The 27,511-nt window shown below is 39.8% G+C and overlaps 1 protein-coding gene across 1 annotated transcript; it reads right to left on the bottom strand.

Moving 5' to 3' along the window:
• Positions 1-996: 996 nt before the first annotated feature.
• Positions 997-26,891, bottom strand: LOC308664570 (protein regulator of cytokinesis 1-like). Its single transcript, XM_081321942.1, has 15 exons — positions 26,847-26,891; positions 26,191-26,413; positions 23,770-23,902; positions 22,057-22,179; positions 20,239-20,472; positions 18,926-19,099; positions 17,045-17,197; positions 16,791-16,938; positions 14,995-15,131; positions 12,994-13,089; positions 12,315-12,455; positions 11,454-11,543; positions 9,280-9,372; positions 6,931-7,032; positions 997-1,593 (listed from the first exon to the last, which is right to left on the bottom strand). Exons 2-15 carry the CDS (start codon positions 26,211-26,213, stop codon positions 1,519-1,521), a joined length of 1,722 nt encoding a protein of 573 aa, XP_081178068.1. The 5' UTR covers positions 26,214-26,413; positions 26,847-26,891; the 3' UTR covers positions 997-1,518.
• Between the last annotated feature and the right edge of the window lie 620 nt (positions 26,892-27,511).

The raw sequence follows: 27,511 nt of genomic DNA, 5'->3' as shown, positions 1-27,511 counted from the left end.
ATGTTTAGACTGGATTTGGCATTTGTGTCCATCTATTGAGTCCTTCCCGAGAATCTGGGACAGATAGATATTGTTCTTTGATGGTGTTAAAGGTACCCACAGGATGTAAGCTGTTCCTAGAAAGCTGCCTTTTGTGATTGACTGATGGTGATTTTATCTATACTGATGGTGTTCGAAGGGTTCTCCATATGTTTTGGGATTACACCAAGGGACCTATTACTATCTTTGCTCTCTTCTTCTTTTCCTCATCCTCTTCCTTAAAAAGACTCTGGACCACAACCAACCCTCTAACAATCAATATAATTTAAACCAGATAAGCACATAATATGAACAAAAAGGAATTTTAATCCCTTTCCATAATGTTTCTGAAACTTACTGGACAATTTCAGGATCCATACAAAAACCATTTTATCAAAGCCATCTCAGAAATTATTTTTTTTATTAACAGTAGGCATTGTTGCTTAAGGGACGCGGTGGCTCAGTGGGTTAGGATGCTGAGCTTGTCGATCAGAAGGTCGGCAGTTTGGCGGGTCGAATCCCGAGTGCCGTGTAGCAGAGTGAGCGCCTGTTACTCATCCCAGCTTCTGCCAACCTAGCAGTTCGAAAGCACGTAAAAATGCAAGTAGAAAAATAGGGACCACTACGGTGGGAAGGTAACAGCGTTCCGTGCACCTTTGGCGTCTAGTCATACCGGCCACATGACCACGGAGATGTCCTCGGACAAGCGCTGGCTCTTCGGCTTTGAAACGGAGATGAGCACCAGCCCCTAGAGTCGGAAACGACTAGCACGCATGTGCGGGGGAACCTTTACCTTTATTGTTGCTTAAAGAATAGCCATCGCTACCATGGGTCCCTCCAAATTCTGTGGTAAAATATTATGATGATTTGAGAAGACCTGAATGCCTTCCTTGAAATGCCTCCAATGCATTCCAACGCAGCTTATATTGCTACTATATCAACATTGACAGAGGACGCAGCTCATATTATTTATTTTTTTAAAAAGTTTTTCAAAATCGAAGAACCGAAACTTTTATTTTTTTAACATTTACATAAAACACTTGTTTTGTAACCTTAAAATGTTGATAATGAAAACAGGAAAAGATATAAATGGCTAACCTGACTTTCATGTATTATATTCTCTTAAATAAAACGTAAAGGCTTTCTGATACTATACTGTACATCTGCTTTTTAGCACCCCCTCAGTTTATACATAATTGTTCCTTTAATCACACACCCCTCATTTTGTAAGTACATTCTGTATTTAACACAGATAAAGGAAACTGCTTAAGCTTTCTGTTTGCTTAAGTTGTTCCTCCTTAAAGATAGCGTTTATTACATAAGTGATGGTATTCTGACATTATTTATATATATATATATAAAACCAGAACAGAACTAGTGATTATTACAAAAAGGTGACCTATTAGTATCTTATTATATAATTATATAGTGTTCCTTCATCATATAATTACAATTCCCATTGACTTGATGAGCTTTGTAAGAGAAGAAATCAAGAAGAGCTCATTCATCCAAATTCTCTTTCAGGGTGGAATTCAGAATCCTGTTGTGGATGCTTGATTTGGTTGTAAGTTCTTTCTGTAATATTACAAGGAATAACAAAAATATGCAGTAGAGCTAACAAAGAATAAATTCATAAATCAGTTTCCATGTCAATGCATTTCTCTTTCACGCTTCAGTAAAGCTGTAAATCAGATGATCATATTGTTTTGGTGATCCCAACAACCAAATACATTTCCTGAATATGTTCACGTTACATATTGCACTAAATTCTGGCTTGCTTAAATACAGGTAGTCCTCACTGCAATTGGAATCAACAACTCCATTGCTATGCAAATGTCGACGTACAATGTCAGTTCTGGCTCTGGTTGCAAAGCAAATCACCTGTGGTCTTTAATAAGCATAATCTCTGTCAGGTGACTCTGACTTGTAATTTCCTGTCAGCCTCCCCACTGATTTTGCTTCTTGAAAGTGGCTGGGAAGGTTGCAAATGGCGACCAGGGGGATGCTACGACCACCGTAAATGTGACGCTGGCCGCAAGCACCTGAACTGCTGTCCCATGACCACTGAAACGCTGCAACAGTCGTAAGTGTGAGGACTGGTTGCAAATCTCCTTTATTGAATGCCATTGTAACTACAAATGTTGCTGGAACAGGTGGTTGGTAAGAAAGGACTACCTGTTTAGCTTACTTGAATGAATCAAAATTGGCTGAGTCTACAGAACACATTGCCCTGGGGCCAGACATCCTGCCTCACCTGACTAAAATATTTTAATTAAAAAACAAAACAGGAAGTTGGCACCCTGCAAAGCAAACTGCCAGCATCGCCTCTACTTTCAATGTCCCCAAAGCATGAAAGTTGCAGCACAGGGCTTTGTATAGAAGTATCTACATCTGACTAGATAACAGAGAAAGATAAGCAGGGATGTTAGAACATGGGCAGGGACAACTTTTGGCAAGCCAAGGCTTTATAACTAGTTATACCCCATCAGATTGCCATACCTCGACAGGGTAATCCTTCGCAGCACCCATTTTGCAAGCCTTACCCACACCATGTTCTCAGAATTGATATATGCCAAAAAAAGGGATGTGCTCTACACCAGGAGTATCAAACTGCCGGCCTGCGAGCTGGATGCGTCATCTGGAAGCCACGCCCACCCCATTGCCGGCAATGGCAAAACCGTTCCGATACGTTGCGCGACGTCACATGACATCGCGAGTTTGACATGTCTGCTCTACACAAGCCAACCAAGTAATCCATGCTATAGTTTAGAGTGATTTGGGAACCCAGTGACTTGCTCTGTCAACACACCTAAAGCTGGATGGTAGGGAGTTTGTGACCAGCAGCCCAACCAGCATCACTTACCATTAGCCATGTTGGTTGGGCTGCTGTTAGGTACCAGGCATATTTGGAACATAATCAGTTTACATTCCTGATCTGAAATTACTTTGATGTTTTTATTTAAGAGTAATATCCTATACAATATTTATTCCAAAATAATCCCCACAAGATTTAGTGGGAGTTATATGCCTACATATACTTAAGTCTATGTAGGATTGCTTGGTGGAATTAAAGTTGCTTGGTGGAATTAAATTCAAGATTAACTGTTTTTATTTCCTAAAACTTCAACCATGACAGTTCCATATTAACTGTCAGAATTAAACTGTAATAGTGCTAAGCACTATTAATTATACTTTCACAATACTCCAAATAGTAATAAAATCATTGAGACTAGCGCTATTCTAGTCAGCTCTTTCTAGCAGTGATTCTTAAAGTGTAACTCAATACAGACAAACATGTGCTAAAGATTTTTCTGAAGATTAACATCACAAAGAGACAGATGATTATATCATATCCTTTATACATTATTTGACAAGGCATGGAAAGGAATTTCATAGAGAACCAATTATCCAAAGCATAAATTATTGGGAAGCAGAGAAATGGAGATGAGTCAAGAGGATCAGGTAAACAAACCAAAAGACCCTTCTCTAAACAATCCCTGGATTTAAAAGAAGAACTTGAAAAAACAAAGACATAATTCACAGAAGTGGTTTAAAATGAAGACAGCAGAGAATCGTGAGAGTGAAGAGCAAAAATCATGAACTCATAAAGACATGACTTAAAGACATCATTAAGTAGGATAAACTAGGAAAAGCTGCATGTTTAAAACGGAACCGCTGGCTACACTCACTGGGGTAAATAAAAATCTTAGATTTGGATAGAAAAGGGATCGCTTAAAGACGGGTAGCTTTACAATAGTTCGAAGTTATTAAGGGCCATGAAATGGATGCTTTATAGCCTGTTAAGCACTCCTGGCTGTCAGAAATGGTCACTTCCCCCCTTCACAATCACATGTTGAGTGGGCCAGCTTTATGACCAGTTGTGGCCTCCGATGGTCCTATAACCACAATTTGTGATGTTTCTGGCAAAAAAAAAAGTCCATTCAAATGAACGGGTTCGTTTAATGACTGCCGTGTTAATTTAACAACTGCTGCAAAAAAGTCCTGAAAATTACCTCTGGTTATGAGGGTGCTTCAACTTACGACTACAACAACTTATGACCATAATTGTGGTGTCAATTACAGTCATATGTCGAGGACTATCTGTAGAAATTAGAAAATTAGTGAATGAATTGTAAACATGCAACATATTGCCTCAGTATTTTGAATGTTGTATTACTTTAGAAATGGGGAAAATTTTATGATGTGATAGTGTAGTCTGAGAAAAAAGCAAAAAATGTAATCAAGGGGAAGAGGGTTGGTTGAAAGTTTTTGGCTTTTTTCACTGGGAGACAGAAGTATGTGAAAAAAGCTATGAAAAAGGGAGAAGAGAATAAAAATAGTTAAAAATATAACCATAGAGTTGAATCAAGAGATAATCTGTAGTTCTCATCAATCCTAAACAATCCTTAGATCCTGAATATGTTATTTGCCAGTTTTGATATGCAGTGATATCAAAAGTTATTCATGCTTTGGTTAGATAAGCTTAAGCCTTTGTAAAACCAAGCCCACAATGGATATCTTTTGCACCCTAATGTTTACATTGGTGTAAATTTCAAAATTAGTGTGTGTGCATGCTACATTATAAAGGTAAAGGTTCCCCCACACATGCGTGCTAGTCGTTTCCAACTCTAGGGGCCGGTGCTCATCTCCGTTTCAAAGCCGAAGAGCCAGCGCTTGTCCGAGGACGTCTGCGTGGTCATGTGGCTGGCATGACTAGACGCCAAAGGCGCACGGAACGCTGTTACCTTCCCACTGGAGTGGTCCCTACTTTTCTACTTGCATTTTTACGTGCTTTCGAATTTACATAAAAATATGTTTTACAAAAGTAATTTTTAAGAGAAGCTACTAAGTTTTAGTAAAATTGAAACTGAACTAACCACATGCTTTTCCATCTGGTCAATAATCAAAGAATATATGGATCATCAATCCAAGATTAAAGTTATCAGTTTTCAAATGGCTTTTAAAGTTTATTTTAATATATGTTGTCTTTTTCTTTTAAGTCGTGGCAAAACTTGGTGACAACATATGCACAGGGTTCTGGTGAAGGCAGTAAACCATCCATTTCAAAAGAAATTGGGATGAAAAATGCAGTAAAAAGAATGTAGATAATTAAAAGAAAAGAAACACATTTCTGGGGGGGGGGGGAAGTGTCAGGGAAGAGTAGAGCGGAATTTTCAACTACAGCTAGTTAGAATGGATTCTTTTTCCAGGAAGAGCAAAGCATGATTTTTAACTAGCAGACAGAAGATATTTTAACAGACCCATTAGCTGAAACTCTCCTAGGAATAAAACGATCCTCAGCAAAATAAGCTGGAAGGGAGAACTGTTCAAGGAAACCATTTGAAATTTATAGTAGCTTGATTGTCAACTGGGATATATGAAATGAAAATATTAGATGAACCCTCTTTTTCCACATTTGTTTTGAGGTGCAGTTAGAAATAGGATTTGAAAAAGGGACCAAAGAAAGGGCCTGGGACCCAAGCTAGAAGACTTACATAAAAATGTAATGATTTGTTAGCCATTGTTGCTAATGGCTAAGATCGATAAAAAAGCAGAATCAAGTTTCGTTGATTAAAAAATTAAATTTGGTTTCATATAACTATAAGGTAAAGGTAAAGGTTCCCCCGCACGTGCGTGCTAGTCGTTTCCGACTCTAGGGGCCGGTGCTCATCTCCGTTTCAAAGCCGAAGATCCAGCGCTTGTCCGAGGACGTCTCCGTGGTCTTGTGGCCAGCATGACTAGACACCAAAGGTGCACGGAATGCTGTTACCTTCCCACCATAGTGGTCCCTATTTTTCTACTTGCATTTTTACGCGCTTTCAAACTGCTAGGTTGGCAGAAGCTGGGACAAGTAACAAGTGCTTACTCTGTTATGCGGCACTCGGGATTTGACCCGCCAAACTGCCGACCTTCAGATCGACAAGCTCAGCGTCCTAACCCACTGAGCCACCGCGTCCCTTTTCATATAACTATAGAATATGTTAAATTACAGGTGGGCATAGAATCAACATTATGGGTTGAGGAAGAAAAAGGTATTAGTAGCAGAAATGACATCAAGGTTTCCTATGGGTCAGAGAATCTTTTGTGCAGAGAATATTATTTTTAACTGAGCTGAGAATAAAAAACAATGGGGCTATTTATATAGGATTAAGACAAGACAGAATTTAAGAAAGAAAAAGTAGCTGAAGAGCAAGTGCAATTAAAAGAATGTTAATTGTGAGAGTTGGAAAAATTAATCCCAAGAGCATGTGCCTTTATTCTACCTTGAGTTACTCGACATTCATAAAACAATCTTCAAATGTAGGCAGTCCTCAACTTATGACCACAATTGAGCCCAAAATTTATGCTGCTAAGTGAGACATTTGTTCAGTGAGTTTTGCCCCATTTTACAAATTTTCTTGCCACAGTTCTTAAGTGAATCATTGCAGTTGTTAAGTTGGCAGCCTGGTTGTCAAGTGAATTTGGCTTCCCTATTGACTTTGCTTGCCGGAAGGTCACAGAAATTGATCATACGACCCTGGGACACAGCGACCTTCCTAAATACGAATGAGTTGCCAAGCGTCGCAATTCTGATCACATGACCATGGGGAGGCTGCAACGGTCGTGGGAAAAATGGTCATAAGTCACTATTTTCAGTTACTGTTGTAACTTTGCACGGTCATTAAACAAACTGTTGTAAGTTGAGGACTACCTGTAATCCCAGACAGGATAAGGATTATCATTCCCTTCGTGCAAAACATTCACACAGCCAATGATTATTTCTTCTTCCAAGATACCGTGATTTAAGGAACCCCCTGGCTCCTATCAATACCATTACTAAACTGTAATAAACCCAATATTTAGCCTATTGCTCCAGATGTTCTACTTATTTCCTATGAATCTATGCAGTAAGGAAACACAAGTTAGACATACCAGAAAATCTGAATAACTAGGTTGGTTGGCAGATTTGCTTTTCTTGCACTCTTCTAATGATGGTTGGTTCAGGGAATATAGAGGTGTGCTTTTGGAAGGAGTCTGCAAAATGTAATTGTAATACACACCTAGTCTCAAATTACATCAGATATAAAATATAGCCAAGCAAATTGCTGTTGTAGATCTGGAGGAAATAATTGCATCTACTTTAAAAAAAAATGATCAAGCAAAAGCCTGAAAACGGCTGAAGTTTTTAAGATTCATATATTTCCATTTCTCTACTCATTTACTTACACTATCTGCCAGCAAATCTTACTGGTAAACTATATCTATTTTCCATTTACCATTTGGAAACCATTCCAAGTTATCCCCTTAGCAGCATATCTGAGTTAGGCCTTATCTTTGCTTTTACCGCCTTTCTTACATTCAATGAGTAAGAATTTTGTTTGACAGCACGTAAATTACTCCAGCACTGTTCCAGTGCCTGCTCTCTAGCTCTTTCGCTACAGGGACACTACCCAATATTCTTGTACTGTGCAGCTTTATCGGGCAAATTATTAGTTTATAAAGAACATGAGTTATGGAATAAAATAAGCATTTAATTAGAAATGATTTCAGATAACCACTGACATGCAAATTGCAGAACCACACCTGCCTTGAGTGATGGGGGAGAGGGGACTGTCAGACCGTTTAGTATTTGGATGGGAGACCACTAAGCTAGAAAAATAAAAAGGAAAGGAAAAAAAATCCATTCTGGAAGAAGGGAATAATTTCTTATCAAGAAAATTTCCCAGAAGTGTCCATGCAGTTCAACATAACTTGAGACTTGTTTGAGGACTAGAGCAGGGGTGTCAAACTCGCCAAGTTACGTGACGTGTCACAACTTATCATGATTTTTTTTTCCATTGCCAGTAATGCGGTGGGCACGGTTTCACCATGATACATCCAGCCCATGGGCTGGCAGGTTGACACCCCTGGACTAGAGCATTGGCGTATAACATCTGTTTCATGTCTTACACTATTATGCAACTCATTATCTCATCCAGCTGGTTAAAACAAAAAATCAAGAATAGCATTCATAGCGATAGTTTGCTTCAATTGGCCTTTTGAGTTATTGCTTGAATGTCATCAATCAATTATTAAACATAGTTAAGAGTAACCCATTGGATTCAGATAGTTAGGTCTACATAGTATTTACCTGAAAGGTAAACCAGACCTTTTATTTTCTCTGAATAATTTATCTAAAATGAATGGGATCCTCCTTGACTCACTGAGAATATGTTACAGTAGTAAAGAGGCAGCAAGTGGCATGCCTGCCACTTACTTAGAGCACATGCGCTCACCCACTGTTTGCGCAAATGAGGATGTGCGTGTACACTCACCATCACCGCAGCCCAGTTGTAAATCCCTGGCCCACAGGTTGAGGAGCCTGCTTTAGAGCATTCTCTGAGTGGTTTACAATGTCAGCATATTGTCCCCTTAACAATCTGGCTCCTCATTTTACCAACCTTTGAAGGATGGAAGACTGAGTCAACCTTGAGTCCTGTCAGGATTGAACTCCATATTGTGGGCAGAGTTAGCCTGCAATACTGCATTCTAACCATTGCACCACCAATCTATTTATCATAGATTGATAAATAGGGATCATTTATATATCAAATAAACTTTGAAAAGTAATATCACAAGAGGTACAATTATTTGCTTACCAAAATAAGACTAAATTCTTTCTTAAAAAAATCTTAACCTCATATACACAGAGCAAAATTAAATAATCTTTCCTGATACATTTTTACAATAAAAATTATGTTGCCAGAACCAGTTAGATATGTTAATTATACATACAAACATAGAAAGCGTAGCTTGTATTCCTTTAATATCCAAAACAAACAAGAAATTAGAGGAGCTTAAGGTACTTTTGAATAAGCACTTATGGAAAGATTATTAACACTTGTCAATTCAAGTTGAGTTCAGTTTTTTGCTTTTTTGTTCAAAGCTGTACTGATTCAGGAGTTTAGGTTAAAGCTTGCAAATGAAATCCAGTGTATCATATGTGGCCTCTCAAACACTTTGTTATCCTCTCTCTAATCCTGAGAGAAACTTCCCTGGATGTCAATCACCAAGCAGATCAGCCAGTAATAAGAGCAATCAGGGAGAAGTATAAATCAGGCTGGCTCTTGTGTCATGTGATCCACAAATGCTTTGCCCACAATGAAAGAAACCCAGCCAATGTTGATCAAAAAGTGGATTTGCACTGTGTTCCCCCAAACCTGAAGATACAACTCCTTATTATTTTATTACCTTCAACAACCAGACCAAGTTTTAAACAGAAATGTGATCAATTTTACTCACTTTGGCTTGAAGTAACAGTTTACCAGGAACAGAAGAGCTGGTTGCTATGTTACTACAACTGGATGCTTTAAGTACAGTTAGGTTTGAGGCCACCTGAAAAATATAGTCATAGTCAGAGATAAGAAACTTGTGGACATTTCAATTAGCAGCACATTAATACTAATTTGCACGAAGATATTCTTAGGTTATCTCAGTCTTGATAAAGACCTTTAAGAGTCTTCTTTTTCAGGACTACAGTACTGTACTAGATTAAGGCAACAAAAATTCAGATAAAAGAAAGACAGGAAAAAACATAACTTCTTACTGCCATTTAGTGGGTAACAACTGTACCTGGACTGTGGAGTCCTTGGTGCTGAGCATGGTTGTTTGCAGATGATACTATCTAATTGGAAAATGAAACAACTGCAAGCAAACAAGCAAGCTCAGAGACCTCAAGACCCTCCACAGTTCAATCCAGAGCTACATAAATTTTCTTTGATATCTGGATTAAAGTAACTATCAATTAACCAGTGGAACGGCTTGCCTTCAGAAATTGTGAGTGCTCCATCACTGGAGGCTTTTAAGAAAAGGCTGGACAGCCATTTGTCTGGAGTCTCCTGCTTGACCAGGGGTTTGGTTTAGAAGACCTTCAAGGTCCCTTCCAACTCTGTTATCCTGTTAAAATTACCTATGCCCTGCAAACCTCCTTTCCATATGGCTGTTTTTCAATATTATTTAGAAACTGAAGTTGACTCCAAACAGAATAGCAAGTTTGGTCAAATGAAGCTAGGATTGATATGCTAATACTGTGGGATTTCCAGGCCTAATTAAAAAAAACAACAACATTCTGCTGATTTTAGCTTCTAAAGCCAGCCATGGTCTCTAGGACAGGAGTCTTCAAACTTGGCCCTTTTATGACTTGTGGACTTCAACTCCCACAATTCCTCAGCCAGCATGCCTGGCTGAGGAATTGTGGGAGTTGAAGTCCACAAGTCATAAAAGGGCCAAGTTTGAAGATCCCTGGTCTAGGATTAGCATACCTAAAGATTGACTTCTTGAGTTCTTTATCAAAAGCTATCAAAAGAGAACCTCATCAAGTGAAGTGAGCTAGGTAACTACTAGGGACTGCATCTTCTTAGTACTGGCATTAGCTGTGAAATGGCCTCATCCAAGAGGATGAGGCATCTTTGTTCTGATCTCTTGGATACCTTGGCAAAAGATTTCTCCCAGCCTTTTGCAGAAGTTGCTATCTTTCTGTTTTATGCTGTTTTTGCCACAAGCATTGGTATTGCTGTGCTATTATCGCTATTATAATTGTTACGGTTATAATTATTTTTAAAGCTGATTTTATTTCTTTCAACTGGAAATACCCTGCAACTTGTGTTAGAATATTTAAAAGCTATATTTTTATTATATTATGTCAGAGTTGCTGAGCAGGAAGAAAGTTTTAGAGTGGCCTATACTACAGTCAAGATAGGATTCTAATAGATTTAGTCTCATTTTTTAAAAGTACTTAGTAATCCAGAAATTGCGTTTAACATACAGTAATCCCAATATATTTATCCATTTTTTGTGCAGAATAGTTATATGGCTATTCTAAAACTATGGTAGAAATGTTTAAGACATTCCTTACGACAATGGACCTGCTAAAACTCCCAAGATATCTGTCAGGTTCCAGGTTTTTTAAGATTTATTTTTTTTTAAAAAAATGAAAGCTTCAAACATCTTTTATTTCCAAGAGTACGTTTGAGTCCCATACAGCTTTACAAATTGAAAATAGTCATTTGTTTCAGCCTACTATCTGACTTGAACCTCTGCACACCTGCCCAGAAAAAAAAAGACAAAAATAAGAAGTAGGGAGCAATTTGGAGGCAAGGAAAGACAAGGAGAAAATTCAACAGTCCTGGGATATAGGAGTTTCAAGATCAGCCTTTCACAATAGACCAAGGGTAGGCAACCTCGGCTCTTTTATGACTCATGGATTTCAACTCCCAGAATTCCTGAGTCAGCATAGCTGACTCAGGAATTCTGGGAGTTGAAGTCCATGAGTCATAAAAGAGCCGAGGTTGCCTACCCCTGCAATAGACCCTACAATATTGTATTATATTCCTGACTTTTTATACCACGTCTCATTTACACACAGGACAAACAGGATGAAAATTTGTTACCATCTAAGCATTCAGAAAATATTTTACTTTGCGTATTTTGTTTGGCGTTGCAGTATTCAGATGGGCAGGTCTCTTCATAGCTCCTTTTGGAGTTGCAGGCTCATCCCACTTCACTGACTGAAACATAAAAAGTTATAGTAAATGTTGATACATTTTACACCAATCTACATCCAATCACGCAGGTCACCATGATCTCCACCTTTTAATTATTGTTAAAAGATGGGATGAGAATATTGACCCTTCTGTCTTTTCATTCTATCCTTCAAAAATGAATTACATTCGGATAATTGTTACTCATTAATCTAGCCAAAATTCACCTCTAACATAATTTGCAAACAGCTCCTAACCATGCTTTGAGCTCACTCATTGAGCAACTTCCAAATGGGGACAAAAAGATAGCAAAGATATAAGATATAAGATATATATAAGATATAAGTCATATATATCTTATATCTTATATAAGATATAAGTCAACCTGAGTCAAGGTTGACTCAGCCTTCCATCCTTCCAAGGTAGGTAAAATGAGGACCCAGATTGTTGGGGGCAATAAGCTGACTTTGTAATAATGCCGATTGGGGGGGGGAAAGCCCTAATAAGCAGGCATATGCATAGAATGAAGGCTATTGCTAAGCACATTGATTTGTGCATAGATTGTAAGCCGCCCTGAGTCTTCGGAGAAGGGCGGGATATAAATGGGATTAAAATAAATAAAATAAAAATAAATAAATAAATAGTGTGGGGGAGGGGAGAATCACTTTACTAAGTTTCAGAATTATTAGTTCAATAATGTGATGCTTACAGCTAAAAAATATGTAAAAGATCTGTCTTCAAGCATGAAAGCCATTTTATTCCACAATAAAAGCATCAAAATCATGAATAACAACTTACTGTTTTGGGTTGATCTTTTTTAAGTTTGTATTGTTGCAGCTGATGAGCCATGGAATCAAGAAATCTCTGGCTTCTAATAAGGAAATCTGAATTATGTTCCTTCTCCCAATTTTCAATTTTTTTCTTCAGTTCTTCCTCTAACTAAATTTGTAAAAGAAATATCACCGTTAATTATTTTGTAGTTTTAACTACTGTATGTATTTATTCCATTTCTATAGCTGCCCAACTCAACCAAGTGCCCAAGTAGTTTCAGACAAAAAAGGCTTACTCCAAGATCAGTTTCATAATACTACTTCAGAATAAAGACTTTTTACGTCTTAACTGTATTCTGTTAAAAACACACAATGCAAAGAAATCATCAATAATTCTAAGAGGTATGTCAATAGAAACATATATTTTCCGTTTGAGGAATTCATAGACAGGTTTATATACATACACTAAAGTTTTTGCAATCTACAGAAGAGCCTTACAAAATGAAGCTAGAATAAAAGAGCCAATATAATTATCTTAACTTCATGTTACGTTGCAGCTCTTTTAACCTGCACTGTTACAGTATTTGATGTTTTTCTTTTTATTTAGAGAGGTTCACGATTGCTAATCTTCCCCAGTTACCCCTATTCTCAACACACACACATACACAAATGAGAGAAGCTATGAAAACATTGTCCTGGCATTTTACCTTTAACAACTGCTTTTGGATCTTTGAACGTTCCCTTTCGTCTTTTAGCAAGTTACCCCCTCTGTTTAGGAGCCTGCTTGGATCTGTTGATTTTTTCTAAACACAAACAGAGTACATACTGGATAACCAAACATGTATTTACCGACAGCGACTTCGATTTCACTATCAATCCTGTCATAGGGGGAATCTTCCTTCACACCTACCGCCAAAGCATAATGCTTACTGCACGTGTGCTGGAGGTAATTTTCTGATTTCATCAACTTAACGCTAGGGTAGCTTTGATTTTAGTGATCTATTTAGAACAAGAAAGCAAACCAGACAAGTCTAAAAAGTCCAAGAATAATATCAAAGTAATGAAATGAAAGTACTGTTTATTCACTCAATGACCAGCAAAAATTGAAAGTATAACAACACCAAAGTAAAATCATATGGGTGAGGCAAAATATTGTACTAGCCTAACAAATTATAGGATAATATTTCTAAATAATGCATTTTCCAACTTAGATACAGGCAGTCCCCCAGTTAAGAATATCTGACTTAAGGACATCCGCTAGATATGAAGGGACTGCCTATTAGTAAAAAAAAAAAAAAAAGGCAGACGTTCTCTTTTCTCAAGCTGACAAAGCACGGAAGCCACACAATACTTGAGGACCCGCTAAAGCGGCATGTTTTCATAAATGTAAGGTAAAGGTTCCCCCGCACATGCGTGCTAGTTGTTTCCGACTCTAGGGGCCGGTGCTCATCTCCGTTTCAAAGCCGAAGAGCCAGCGCTTGTCCAAGGACGTCTCCATGGTCATGTGGCCGGCTTGACTAGACGCCAAAGGTGCATGGAACGCGGTTACCTTCCCACCGTAGTGGTCCCTATTTTTCTACTTGCATTTTTATGTGCTTTCGAACTGCTAGGTTGGCAGAAGCTGGGACGAGTAACAGGCATTCACTGTTACGCGGCACTCGGGATTTGACCCTCCAAACAGCCGACCATCTGATCAACAAGCTCAGCGTCCTAACCCACTGAGCCACTGTATCCCTCACGTTTTCATATATAGTCTATTTTCAGCAGTTCCTGAAAGCATTGAGTAGGTTTAGTGCTACATTGGCTGCAGGAAGGAGAATGCCTTCTGCTATTTTTAGTAATAGGCAGTCCTTCTGTATGTAAGAGTTTTGACTTAATTTACATTCTGGTTAAAGACAAGGTTAGGGAATGGAACTCGTTCATAACCCAGGGACTGTAGGAAAAGAGAAGGCAGAGCTGAGAGGGGGACAGAGTTAAGTGTGTCATCAGGTTAGAGTCATTACGTTCCCACAACTGATCCAAGTCCAACTCCTCCTGAATTCCCCTGACCCTTATCTGGCACCAAGTTCATGTTGAACTTCAGTTGACTAGATTCTTGTGTATAAATCTTCTATGCTGCAACCTAATGGATGGTCCTGCCTCTTCGCATCTGACCTGTAGGAATGTAATGACTCTAAGCTGATGATGTGATTAACTCTCCCCCCACCTGTCTGCTTTTCTCCTACAGTAATGCCTATATTGTACCTGAATCAGTTTTAAGAATGCTAGAAATTATTATTTTTTTTAAAAAAAAAAAAGAACTGTAGTTTCCAGGGTTGAATGAGTTGGATTTCTTCTCTCAGTCTACTGAAATTAAAATATAAGATATAAAGAATAAGATCAATACTGAAATCAGCTTCACTGATCTCATGGCAAAAAAACCCTATTACTTTAAATTTTATCATCATAGTTGCAACACCCTTTTTCTACCATCTACATTTAAAAATCAAATATCTTTTTTCCCCTTCAGCTTACTAGGCTGGCATTCTCAAAATCTGTTTTTCTAGGAACAATGGGGAGATATTATAACTCTTCTGGAAAATTCCAGCACTGGGCAAATACTGTGTTCTAATTCATGTCAGAAAAGAGTATTTGCCGTAAAAAAATTTTTTTTAAAATAATAAATTATCCCAGGCAATTTTAAAAAAAAGCACTGAAAGAGCATCTACCTGTAATTCAATGAAGCGATCCAGAATGGCCTCCCATTTATGAATACTATCATAAACACACTTGGCTTCCTCATAAAGCACTTTTATTTTGAAAAGTTCCTCGTCATGATGGTTCAACAATTCTTCTGAGAAATTTTCTATTTAAACCAGAAAACACACCTTTCATTAAACCTCGCAAAAAATAACAGACTAGAAAACACAAATTCATTGTGTCTGAACCCAGAAAATGTTTTACCATTTGTCCCACTATTCCAGTAAACAAGAGAGATAGTCCTTGGGTTGCATTCAAAGTTATGATGCTGCTGAAATAGGAAGACTTGTAAAGAGTCCTCAGAGTTCTGGCTGTCGTAGCATTCCCAGCGACGTGTTTGTGATCTGGGTACTCTATGCCAGAGGTCCCCAACCTTTGGGGCATCAGGGACCGGTTCCATGGAGAGAGTTTTTACACGGACCGGAGGGGGCGTGGTTTTATGTCCTGCCTGAATCCCGCAAATGGGGCTCAATAATGCCATGGTGGAAATCCTAGCAAGCTAAGACGGGAGCATTTTATTGCTGCAGCAAAAGAACAAGAAGCTATATGACAAATAATAATTGAGAATAGAATGGTTCTAGATATGGTATTGTCATCCAAGAGAGGTGTGTGCGCATTAATTGGACAACAGTGCTGTGTGTGTATTTGCTATATGTATATTCCAGACAAATCAGAGGAAATCCAGAACTGAGCTGCACACATAGCAATGATAGCTGCAATCCCACACATTTAAAAAAATGGGAAGGCTGGTGGCATTGGCTGACAGGATGGTTACCTGATTTCAGCTAGTTGAAAACCCTAATAATGAGGCTGATGGGTAGTCATTGTTCTCTTAATCACCTGTTGTGGATTACAATGCCTTCCACTTTGCCTTTCTGCCTGTAGGCAAACTATGGGGTCTACCTGTACAGGGATATTAATGCTGGGTGAATCTTGGAAAATTAAATCATTTTCAGATTCAAAGGGGGGGGGGGGAATGATGGGCTGGATGCCAAAACAAAGCAAGATTAGGCATATACTTCAAAAGAGGTCAGGAAGCTTGTAATTGGGGGTTTGTGTGGCAAGAAGAATGTTTATTCACAGGGAATATGCAGGTGTAAAGCTTGTAACAGTTCTGTGTGGTTAAACAGCCAGTAATAGTAACAGAAGACTTAGGTATCTTGCAAGCTCAGTTAAAAGCTAGGAACAGAGATGGCCTGGATCAAATAGGATGTGTATTAGATAACTCCTGAAACATTCATTAGCCAAGGCTTATGAATAGGGACAGCTAGAGACCAATAGAATAATTGTTAGATTACTGAAATGTTTATTAGATGATATTTCCTATATATCTCACCTTATCCCACCTTCTACTTTAGACCAAATATATAAAACTTTATTAATTCTGATTCAAGGTTCCTTGGCATTTTGGCCAGGACCCCTTTTCTTGGAGCGCTTCAATAAAAGACAACAAAACCTGCACCTCATGTTCTTCGCCGGCCTCAGCACCAGGCTCAGACCCGAATCGGGGACATCATCTATGTCATCAAGGCTAGCTGCAATCATATGATCGTGATTTCGTATGTTTCTTGCCAACTTCGCACAAGTCAATGGGGAAGCCAGCAGGAAGTTTAAAGTTGTTCCCGCTACTTTTTCACTCATGCCCACAGCAACCCTCTCACATGCTTTTTTTTTTATCTCTTTGCTTTCAAGCACAGGACTTCCCATGCGTAAAGTAAATAATGATTGCATTTAAAATTTAAAAACATATGCTACAATGAATTACCATCATAAAAGGGCTGAAATGCGGCTTTTTGTTCATCGGTATAAAAGCATTTTTGCCAATAGCTCTCAAGCTCTTGCCGGACTTTCAAAGTAATTTCTTTAAGTTTCTCTTTCTTCAGCTCTTCTAGGGTTTGTAGTTCTTCCTCCCACTAATGAAAACAAGATGAAACCATTAATTGTCAATGGTTACAAAACACACTTAACTTGCTACATTCGCATTAGTCGCGGAGAGAGAGGTCAAAATTCTCCTATTACCATATTTATGGCTTCACAGATGGAAGACTGGCTGGTCATTTTTGTGAACTGTTCTCGTTTTTCTTGTGACCACTGAAGTCTGTCCCATAGAAGTTGAACCGCTTTCATTACGCCCTCCTTGGCGGCTGTCAGAGACTCTTTCTTCTTCTGCAACTACAAAGGCACACTCAAATCAGTATATGCAAAAAAAAAAGTTATCTAAAGAATGGAGAACTAAGAGTTTGCTCTAGTGGTCAAGACACTAGGCTAGAAAGTGGGAGTGTGTGAATTCTAATCCCACCTTAGCCATAAAACTTAGCTGGGTGACTTTGGGCCAGTCATCTGTCTCAGCCCAACTCATTCTGCAGGGTTGTTGTTGTGGGGAAAATATAAGGAGGAAGCTGCGTTGGATATGTTCACAGCCTTGAGTTATTTGTAAAGATAATAAAGATGGGATACAAATGAATAAAAGCTAAGGCAAGTGAAGTGTGTTTCTCTTTAAATAGTAGCCTAAAGGGAAAAGCAAGTCAGATCTAACAGAACCTATGTTGACCAGATAAGTCAATAGGGGGAAAAGGCCCAGTTTCCATGTCCCTTTGCTCAGTAAAGGATAATGGTTGATACTGGAACATGATCTCTTTCTGTCTCTGTATGTATGTTCAAACATTGCAAGACACTGAAAACAACAATTAAAACGCTATTAAATAGCTTTTAATAAGCATAACCTTAACCTTGTCAATCGTTTGCACAGGCTGCTGATATTGGACAGATCCAAAAGATGAGCCTGAACTAAAGGAAACACTGATTAAGTTAATTAAAACCTGATTTATTATCATCTTTACCATCACCCCTTTGCAATGTTAAAGTCTAGTATAGGGGTGGGCATCAAGCCCAATCGCATCACAGGCCGTATCATGATGTATCGGGATCTGTGGTGCCTTTGCAGGGCCGCATCCGGCCCGCAGGCTGCATGTTTGACATGCCTGGTCTAGTACAGGGCTTTTCAACCTTTTCACCCATTGTACCACTTTTAGGATATGGCAACATCCGAGTACCACCTGTCGCCTAGCAAGGTGTCAAAAACTTGATGACCAAAAAACAAAAAAAAGGAAAGGAAATGAAGTACAGGTAGTCCTTGACTTACAACAGTTCGCTTAGTGACTATTCAAAGTTACAATGGCACTGAAAAAGGTGCCCCCAAGCCACAGCTGAGCAAGACACCTGCCTGCCTGCCCACCCGGCAGCGCTCTTCCTCCTGTCCGAGGTTTTCATTCTGTTGTGGATTGGCAGCAGGGGTGGTGGTGTTTGGTTTTTATTGCCCCCCCCCCACTTCTGCTGGGTGGTTGCAGCAGGTTTTGGTCACTTCACATAACCCTGGGACACTGTGACCGTCATAAATATGAATCAGTTGCCAAGCATTTGAATGTAAATCACATGACCCTGGAGATGCTGCAACATTCCAGCTGATCGGCGCTTCTTCTGGGCTCAGCAGACATGCCAGGATCAGCGCTGAGCTCCAGCTGGAGCCTGGCACTGATCTTGGCGCTTCCACTGAGCCCTGACAGCCCTGCAGATCCAGCCATCTCTCACTCAGGCTTGTGCGGTGCTCCCACCGGTTCAGCTCATTTCCCTCCCTCTCTACCACTTTTCTAGGATGGTCGCATATCACCTGCTAGATGCTAATGTACCACAGGTGGTACCCGTACCACTGGTTGAAAAGCCCTGGTCTAGCAGACTGATAAACCACGTTGTATAAATGCTATGAATCCACACCAAGAAAAACTGAGACACTTTCCCTTTGGAGCCTTCCTTGCTGTTTATGAAATATGATGTTAAAAGTTAATAGTTCCAAGTCGTCGATTCAGTCCTATGAATAGAATCTTTTGCACAAAAAAGCCCAACCTGATGGATAAGCAGTTGGAGATCTTCAAGGTATTTTTGGGTAAGGCAAATATACCCTTCTTCATCGTCACATAATGTATTATTTTCCAGTGTTCCATCGGGTATGTGCCCAATTTCTTTACTGTATAGTCTGATTTCTCTTCTCAGCTTATGAAACTCCTCTAATCTTTGTTCCTGTTCAAAGAAATAATAGATGAAACGTCTTCAAAGTCAAAGAGCTCGTTTTAATTTGTTCCATATTTTTTTTTAGAATCTGCCCAACTCATAATAGCGCAAAGGAAATTAAATACCGTATTAATAATACGGTATCTGTATTTGTGCATTCTGTTATTTGTGTCACTGTTCACCGCCCTGAGTCCTTAGGGAGAAGGGCGGTATACAAATCAAATCAAATCAAATAAATAAATAAATAAATAAGGGGGGGGGAACCAAGATTAAAAAAAAAAACAAATACAAGAACGAATAAGATGGGCAGGCACGGCAGCAGTGAAGATACACTTCCTACCGTAGTTCCTAAAAGATAACGCCGATTGAAAGGGTCTGGAGCAGGGGTCGGCAACCTCGGCTCTTTTATGACTCGTGGACTTCAACTCCTAGAATTCCTGAGCCAGCATAGCTGGCTCAGGAATTCTGGGAGTTGAAGTCCACGAGTCATAAAAGAGCCGAGGTTGCCGACCCCTGGTCTGAAGCATGCCCATCTTGTTGGCTCATATCAGCCAGCCAGATAGCACGAAAGAGAAGACAGCCCCCTTAAAACATGGCCGTTTCAACAAACCTGACTCCATGTATTGGCTGCATCGTGCATAATATTCTGATGTGCTCTTTCATGACTTTTCTTCTTTATGTTTGTTTTACTTGGTTTTTGCATACTGTTTCAACGGCTGGTTTTAGTCTAAGCTGCTAAGAGACAACTTGGGTGGAATGGGCGGCCATGTAAATTCGATAAATAATTCACTTATGGTCCAGCTAGCTAGGGAGATGCCACCCTGAAGGTACTCGGGAAAACTGTCCCCCACATAGAACCTTGAAAGAAGAGGTTATTAGTTGACTTTCCATTAATCATAAAATAGAACCTCTGCACGTTCCTCCATTTCATGCTTAATTTGATTACAAATTCTTTGCATATTCTGAAGTTTATCTTCTGGCAGCAAACCTTACAGAATTTTCAGTGCAGACGAGATGAAAAACAGAGAGATCTCACCGTGCTCACTCATTCTTTTTCGCTCAAGAAAACAGAGCGCTCATTTAGCTTATTTTTTTTCCCACTGCAATGTCTGATTTGCTAATGAAGAAATATAAATCAGTACCCGTACCTTTACTTCCAGAAGATTTGTAATATGTTCTTTTAGTTCTTCCAGCTCTGTGCTACTCGGAATGCTGCCAGTAGGGATATAATAAGGGGCTACACAAAGCTCTGTACACAACGCCTGATCTTTTCGCTGTAACTGTGTCAACTTCTCCAGCCTCTCCTGTTTTTCTTTAACAGCCCTTTCTAAAGCTATTCGATATTCCTTCTCCAACTGAAGAATAGTTAGCCCATCAGCAGCCTGTAAAGTTATACAGCAAATATAGATATATATATATTTAGCACTTCTGTGAGTGGCCTCTCTCCGATTGTTTGCTGATTCTACTAGAACAGAACAGAGCAGGAAGGGACCTTGGAGGTCTTCTAGTCCAGCCCCCTGCTCAAGCAGGAGAACCTATACCATTTCAGACAAGTGACTGTCTAGTCTCTTCTTAAAAACCTCCAGTGATGGAGCGCCCACAATTAAATAGGGTTGGTTCTGCTATGTGAAAAGAGCCGGAGTCAAGCCACCCCATGGTCACCAGAGAGTTTGGGGAGCATTAATCCTCAACCATCCCCCACCCCCAGGCAGGAAAAGTCCCAGAGTGAAGGAGAAATGTGGAGAGACTTCCCAGCTCACTAGATCTAGTACAGCAGGCTCCGTGTTCCATCGTTACAACTGGACCTATGGCTACCTTCATGCTGTGAAACAATGTCAGCCCACCCACAAAGTCCACCTGGCCCAGATCCTGTGGTTTTAAGGGAAAGCCTTAAAACATGGTTCTTTCAGCAAACCAGTGGGTGATTTGTAACCCTATGCTAACATTGGCATTTTACAGCTTGATTCTTCTTATTTTCTTCCCCAATATAGGTACCTAAGTGTAAATTCCAAAGGTGAGGCTACAGTGGTTATTAATTATCTTGGCTAATTCTCTTCCTACAAGGGGGTGGGGTTTGCTTTATGTTGCCTGCTGAGTCTTGGCTAAAAAAAAAGGTCAAAATATTCAAATAGCAGAACATCTCTGGGGAGTTGCAGAGCAAGAAATATCTGGTGCTAAATAGGTGCTGGGACTCTACAACACTGAGATGCGAGAAGCCTCACGCTTACCATTGGTAGCATGGAACTCCAATTTATAGAAGTAAAAAACAATAGGCAGCTGTTTACAAAACTCTTTAGCCAATGAACAACTGAACAATCAACTCAAATAAGCTTATTACTCTCCCCTTTTCCTGAGAAACACACTATTTTCCCCCCAATTTGCTTCAAAAAGAAATCCCTCAGAAAATTCCTATCTCCATCAAGCTGCATTCAATTTAATTTACAGTTGTTTTTTAAATACTCATCACTAAAAAAGTCAAAGCAGCTTAGCGTTTAGAAAATGCTAATAAAAAAAAATTCTAAAACATTAAAAGCAGTAAATACCGAAACCATCCATTGGATATTAATTTGTACTGCAATTTTAAAAAATCAATTAGGGCATGAAATTAAGGAGAAGAGACAGTCTGGATGATTTTTATTTTCTGCAAAGTCTTTATAATAAAGACCAACTTAATTTCCACCAGATTCCTATTTCACACTTTGAATGTGCCTACCAAGAAAATTATAATACAAAACCACTGGAAACAAACATTGGACATTCTCAAAACATGTGTCACATATCGGATAATATCCTATTTTTGATAATACACAGATTCCATGTATTCCATCACAGATAGTGAAATACAAATGAAATGGTATTTTCAGAATTGTGCCAAGATGAAATTATAAATAAAAGTCATTTATGGCAGCTTAATAGCACTTTAGTTTTCTGTTCTTGGGAACAATCAGCAGCTGAAAAGCACTTACCTTGTAAGGGTCCAGACCAAGTTGATCTCTCAATATATTCAGCTGATTTTTCTGAATTTCAATGTCATTTTCAATTTTTTCTTTCAAACTCCTTTCTTCATCGATCATATCGTTCAGTAGCATCTGTCCAGAAACCCCCATGAAACATGTCAGCATGGGTTTCTCGCTGATTTAACAGTTGAATTGCTTACTTGACCAGAACCCATCAGAATCTGTAGCTAGAATAAAGCCTGTCAAATAACCCAGGATTTGATGTGTGTCCAGGGGCAGCCAAAAAAAGGTATCAGATTGTTGTTAGTCATGGCTTTCATTCATGAGTGTAATGAAGAGTTTTGCTGACTCTGTTTCCTCTGTAAACCTCATGCCATTTTTACACATGGTTTCACTGAAAACAAATTTGGGGCATGACAACAAAATCGAGAATAGTTAAAACTAGTCCTCCATATTTTCCTGCTACAAACCAAATGTTGCGATACATCAAGCAAATAGAATGATTGCTTACTAAAAAAGTGAAAAACCGAGTACCTGTAGTTGGGAAGAAGGCTTTGAGTTTATAATACTTTGATCTAAACTATATTAAAGTGGCAGTTGCTGAGAGACGTGTTGATACTTGCATTAAAGATATACACCTCTTCCCTTGCACAATTTATTTTGCAGGGGGGGGGGAAAGTACTGTACCCTGTTTTAGGTGCTTTTAACTTTCCTGTATGGTTAGAGAGATATGTATTGGATTTAATGGATCTTTCAAAGGCCAGCTTTCCAGGTTTTTAAGTAGCTGCCCTAAGCACATCAATGTTTTTCACACATTTCCAAAAATTCAAACAAGCGAATTTTACTTGGAGCGTAATACATCTTAGAGTAACATCCCTCCCCCCCCCCGCCCCGCCAAGGTTTTACAAAAAGAAATGCTAGCTATCTTTATTTGAATACAGCATGCAACCTTTAGGAAACATATTTCCCGTAAAATTTGCAAAGAGCTTCTTTGCACAGGACGACTAAATAAAATAGGGGGGGAAAATGATAAGACAATCTGATAAGGTGCCCCTCCTCCAGTTTCTGTGTTGTATTTTGAAGAATTCAAGATAACATTCTGTTTAATATTTTTCCAATTATCTTCCCATCAAGTAACTTTCCTTTTCTAGTTTCAAAATCTCTGAAAAGCCTGAATTTTTATCATTACAATGAAAGGCTAGAATTGTGCAGAATAGTCTGATCTCCAAACACATTATACATTTCAGAAACTTTACGTGGCATTGTCCACATTTTTCCCAGCTGTTGACTTTGTCTCAGTCAGCAACTTTACATATTTGAGGCCTCAAAGTACTACAATTGCGATGTTCCACTGATGCTGTGACATTTCCAGATACGTGGAGTGAAATCATATTGGACCTTTGGGGGGGGGGGCAATTTGAAAATGAAAATGCATCTTAAACTTAGACAAGAACTATTTAAAAATTATTCTGCTGAGAATGGTTATTTGGAGATAATCATAAGTTAGCATGATCACAGGCAGACTGCCTTTAACCTATCTCTATTTTTCTTCAATGAAACCAAAATTTCTAATGGAACAACATTTGATGCCCGATATCAAATTATACCACAAAATAGCAATTTTCCCCTAAAATGGGTTCTGGGAATAGGTATTGGATGTTTCGTGCAATCCAATGCAACACAAGACACTTTACATTTCAAAGCTGTCACTCTGATCCATACCTCAATGTGGGACTTTGCAACCTGCATGCGTTCAAGCTGCAACTCTTTGCTAATCCCCATTGCATTCCACAAATCTAGAAGCTTTCCCAGTGATTGATTCACACTATTAACCAGGGAAGAAGCCAAAATTTCACTGAAAAAGAAAAGAGTAATTTCAGTGTCACGATGACACTTAATGCACACATTGCTTTTACTCCCAAATGTGCTTTTTCAAGTAATTACTGAGTGTAGCCCAAGTCACCCAGCTGGCTCAATGCCTAAAGTGGGACTGGAACTTACTATACCAACTGGCTCTCCAAAACATCTGTTATTGGAGGCATAAAAGTACAATAAATGTAAATACCTAATCAAAGAGAAGTCTACAAGGATACAGGTGCTTCCGTGACTGAGAAGACTAGAAATTTGATTAAGTACATTAAATATAAACATAAATTTCCCAGATTTCCACTCAACTATAAATCTCAGTGGAAAACGCCATAAGCTTAATAACAAAAGATAAATTTACAGTAATGCATTTAAGTGTTCAGAACACACACACACACATTTTGAAACAAAGTTGTAAAATAAGCCAATGTTGTTGTCCTCATAAGATGCAACCGGAGATGGACAGGGAAGCCCCAGAACATCTTTCCCAAAGCAAGCCGGTGACTTTATGTAGCTTAAAGACACACAATTGTGTAGCTTAAAAAACCCCCACAATTGATATGATAGAATAAAGGCATCCTAGAATCCAGTTTGACTCCTGGGACTTCATGGACACACCCATGCTAATTTTTTTATTATTATTATTTTGGGCAGCCAAATACAAGTGGTTAACCACTGCCTTCTTTTAGTCTTGTTTTAAATGAATGAATGAACCTTTATTGTCAAAGTACAACCATGTATACATTGAGATTGGCTGAGCCTCCCTTCGTGCCCCCATCCCCCAACTCACAGTGACAACAAACCCTCCATCTTATTACACCATGTGAACTAATTGCACAACACACCGGCCTCGCAAGTCAATTCTGCATAAAGTTTATAAAAATTATTTCCAGTTCAAAAGTCTAACAGCCCATGGATAAAAGCTGTTTTTCAGCCTGTTGGTGCGGCTGGCTATACTCCTATATCTCCTACCCGATGGTAGGAGAGTAAAGAGATACCGACTAGGGTGTGAGTGATCCCTGAGAATTTTCCTCACTCTTCCAAGGCAGTGAGCCCTTGCAATGTCATCCAGTGGTGTCAGGGAACAGCCCACAATGTCTTGTGCTGTGCTCACCACCTTCTGTAATGCCTTCCTATCCTTGGCTGTCAGACCAGCATACCAAACCACAATACCATACGAGAGGACGCTCTCTATAGTAGACCGGTAAAAGAGGGTCATTAGCCATTGTTCTACCCTGTTCTTCCGCAAGACCCTGAGAAAGTGAAGCCTCTGTTGGGCCTTTCTAGCCACCTGGGTTGTATTAACTGTCCAGGTCAAATCTTTGCAGAGGTAGACTCCCAGAAATTTAAGGGAGGAAACTTTCCCCACACAGTCCTCCCCAATGTAAAGTGGGGCAGGTTCCTCCTTTTTCTTCCGGAACTCTAGCACCATCTCTTTCGTCTTGCCGATGTTCAGGTGCAAGTTGTTGTTACAACACCATATGGATAGTTTTTGTACCTCCGCCCTGTATGCTGTCTCATCCCCACCTGTAGTAAGACCCACCACAGTCGTATCATCTGCAAACTTAATTATCACAGTAGATGGGTCGGATGATACACAGTCATATGTGTACAAAGAGTACAGGTAGGGGCTAAGCACACAGCCCTGTGGCGAGCCGGTGCAAAGCTTCAGGGGGGTGGACAAAACAGACCCGACCCTCAATGTTTGTAACTGGTCCCTAAGAAAGTCTTGAATCCAATCGCAGATGGCGGGGGGGGGGAATTTCAATCTTCTCGATGAGAATGCTCTGCAAAATGGTGTTGAAAGCCGAGCTATAATCAACAAAAAGCATCCTGACATAACTTCCAGGTTTCTCAAGATGACTTGCTACAGAGCGTAAAGCAGTAGCTAGGGCATCGTCTGTCGACCTGTTCTCCCCCTATAGGCAAATTGATGTTTATCAAAATACATCCCTGTCCATCTTTTTTTTAAAAAAAAAACAAAAAATTCCCAGACCATAACCCTGGTCTTTCGGTGTGAATTATAACCAGCCATACAAAGCTTTCAGGGCTTAGCTGTCAAAAGATGAAACCCTGTTGCGGCTGGGGGATTAGCCTCCTTTTGACCTTCCGAGGCTGCTTTTCGAGGGGCAGAGAGTGCGCCATGGCGATAAAGGGCTTCTCCCCACTCCCAAGGGAGCCGAGAAGTCCGGTCGCCGCTCAGCTCTGCAGAGGCAGACGGTTCCCTTCCCAACGACCCACCCAGCCTGGCTTCAGAAAAGTCCTTCCCCCTCTTACCTTTCCCGCAGAAGTTTCGCCATGAGAAGCCTTAGAGACGGCCGTTGCCGCCGCCGCCGCCGTTCCCTCTCCAAGGAAAATCCGAACGGGATGCTAAACCAAGACTAAAAGCCGCAGACGCCCCACGCCGCCAAAATTCAAACCGTTCGATCGAACGGCAAGCTGGGCCCGGCGCGCCTTTTGATTGGTCAAAGGGACAACCATTAGGGCGTCATTTCCGGCACTGCCGAAGCAGCAAATCAACGGGAGAGAAGGAAATGAGAGAGGGTGGAGCTCGCTCGCCTTTAAGACCCACCCACCCCACCCCCCGGGTATAACTGACAGCAAACAGCACTCCTTATTACCACTGATGGCGTTACTTAGTTAGGGTAGTGATACGTCTGCAAGAAAACAAGCAAGCTCAGAGAACACCAAGGACCCCCCCTCGTGTCAACCCTTGAGCTACAAATTCTAGTAGTAATTGTAGTAATTCTACAAATTACTGCTAAGCTTGTAAGCCGCCCTGAGTCTTCGGAGAAGGGCGGGATACAAATGGAATTAAAATAAATAAATAAAATAAAATAAATTCATTGATTACAGCCTTTGTTTTCCTCTCCCATCGCAATCCTTCCGTTTCCTCGGAAATGCGCCCCCTAGTACTGGCTGGGGTTTCTTACTCCAATGAGGATAAATTTCTTGCGAGACAGCTCCGTCCAACGAGGCAAGCTCAGAGAACAACAAGGACCCCCTCGTGTCAACCCTTGAGCTACAAATTCTAGTAGTAATTGTAGTAATTCTACAAATTACTGCTAAGCTTGTAAGCCGCCCTGAGTCTTCGGAGAAGGGCGGGATACAAATGGAATTAAAATAAATAAATAAAATAAAATAAATTCATTGATTACAGCCTTTGTTTTCCTCTCCCATCGCAATCCTTCCGTTTCCTCGGAAATGCGCCCCCTAGTACTGGCTGGGGTTTTTTTTTACTCCAATAAGGATAAATTTCTTGCGAGACAGCTCCGTCCGACGAGGCTTTCACTTGGCATCGGACGGAAACCGTTCGCTTGCTTTTGGCACAAAATGCGATCCGGCTTGAAAGGAAAAGCAGGAAGCAAAATGGAGGGAGCGACCGTATTTGGTAAAGAAGGTTGGGGGGGGTATGGACAAAAATACGGTGAGAGCAGTTAGGGAATACAACAGGAGGCAGTAATGTCTCCAATGTCCATTTTCTCCTAAAAATCTATATTAGGGAAGATAACATGGGGTCGTAAAGCAGGAAAAAAATAGCTAATAATAGTTTGGATATCAACTTGCTCCCCCCATTTTGAGGAATAGAATGTGCCGG

Source organism: Vipera berus (genome assembly GCF_964194415.1).
Source record: "Vipera berus genome assembly, chromosome: 2".
Taxonomy (NCBI): domain Eukaryota; kingdom Metazoa; phylum Chordata; class Lepidosauria; order Squamata; family Viperidae; genus Vipera; species Vipera berus.
This window is presented reverse-complemented; position numbering and strand designations above follow the sequence as displayed.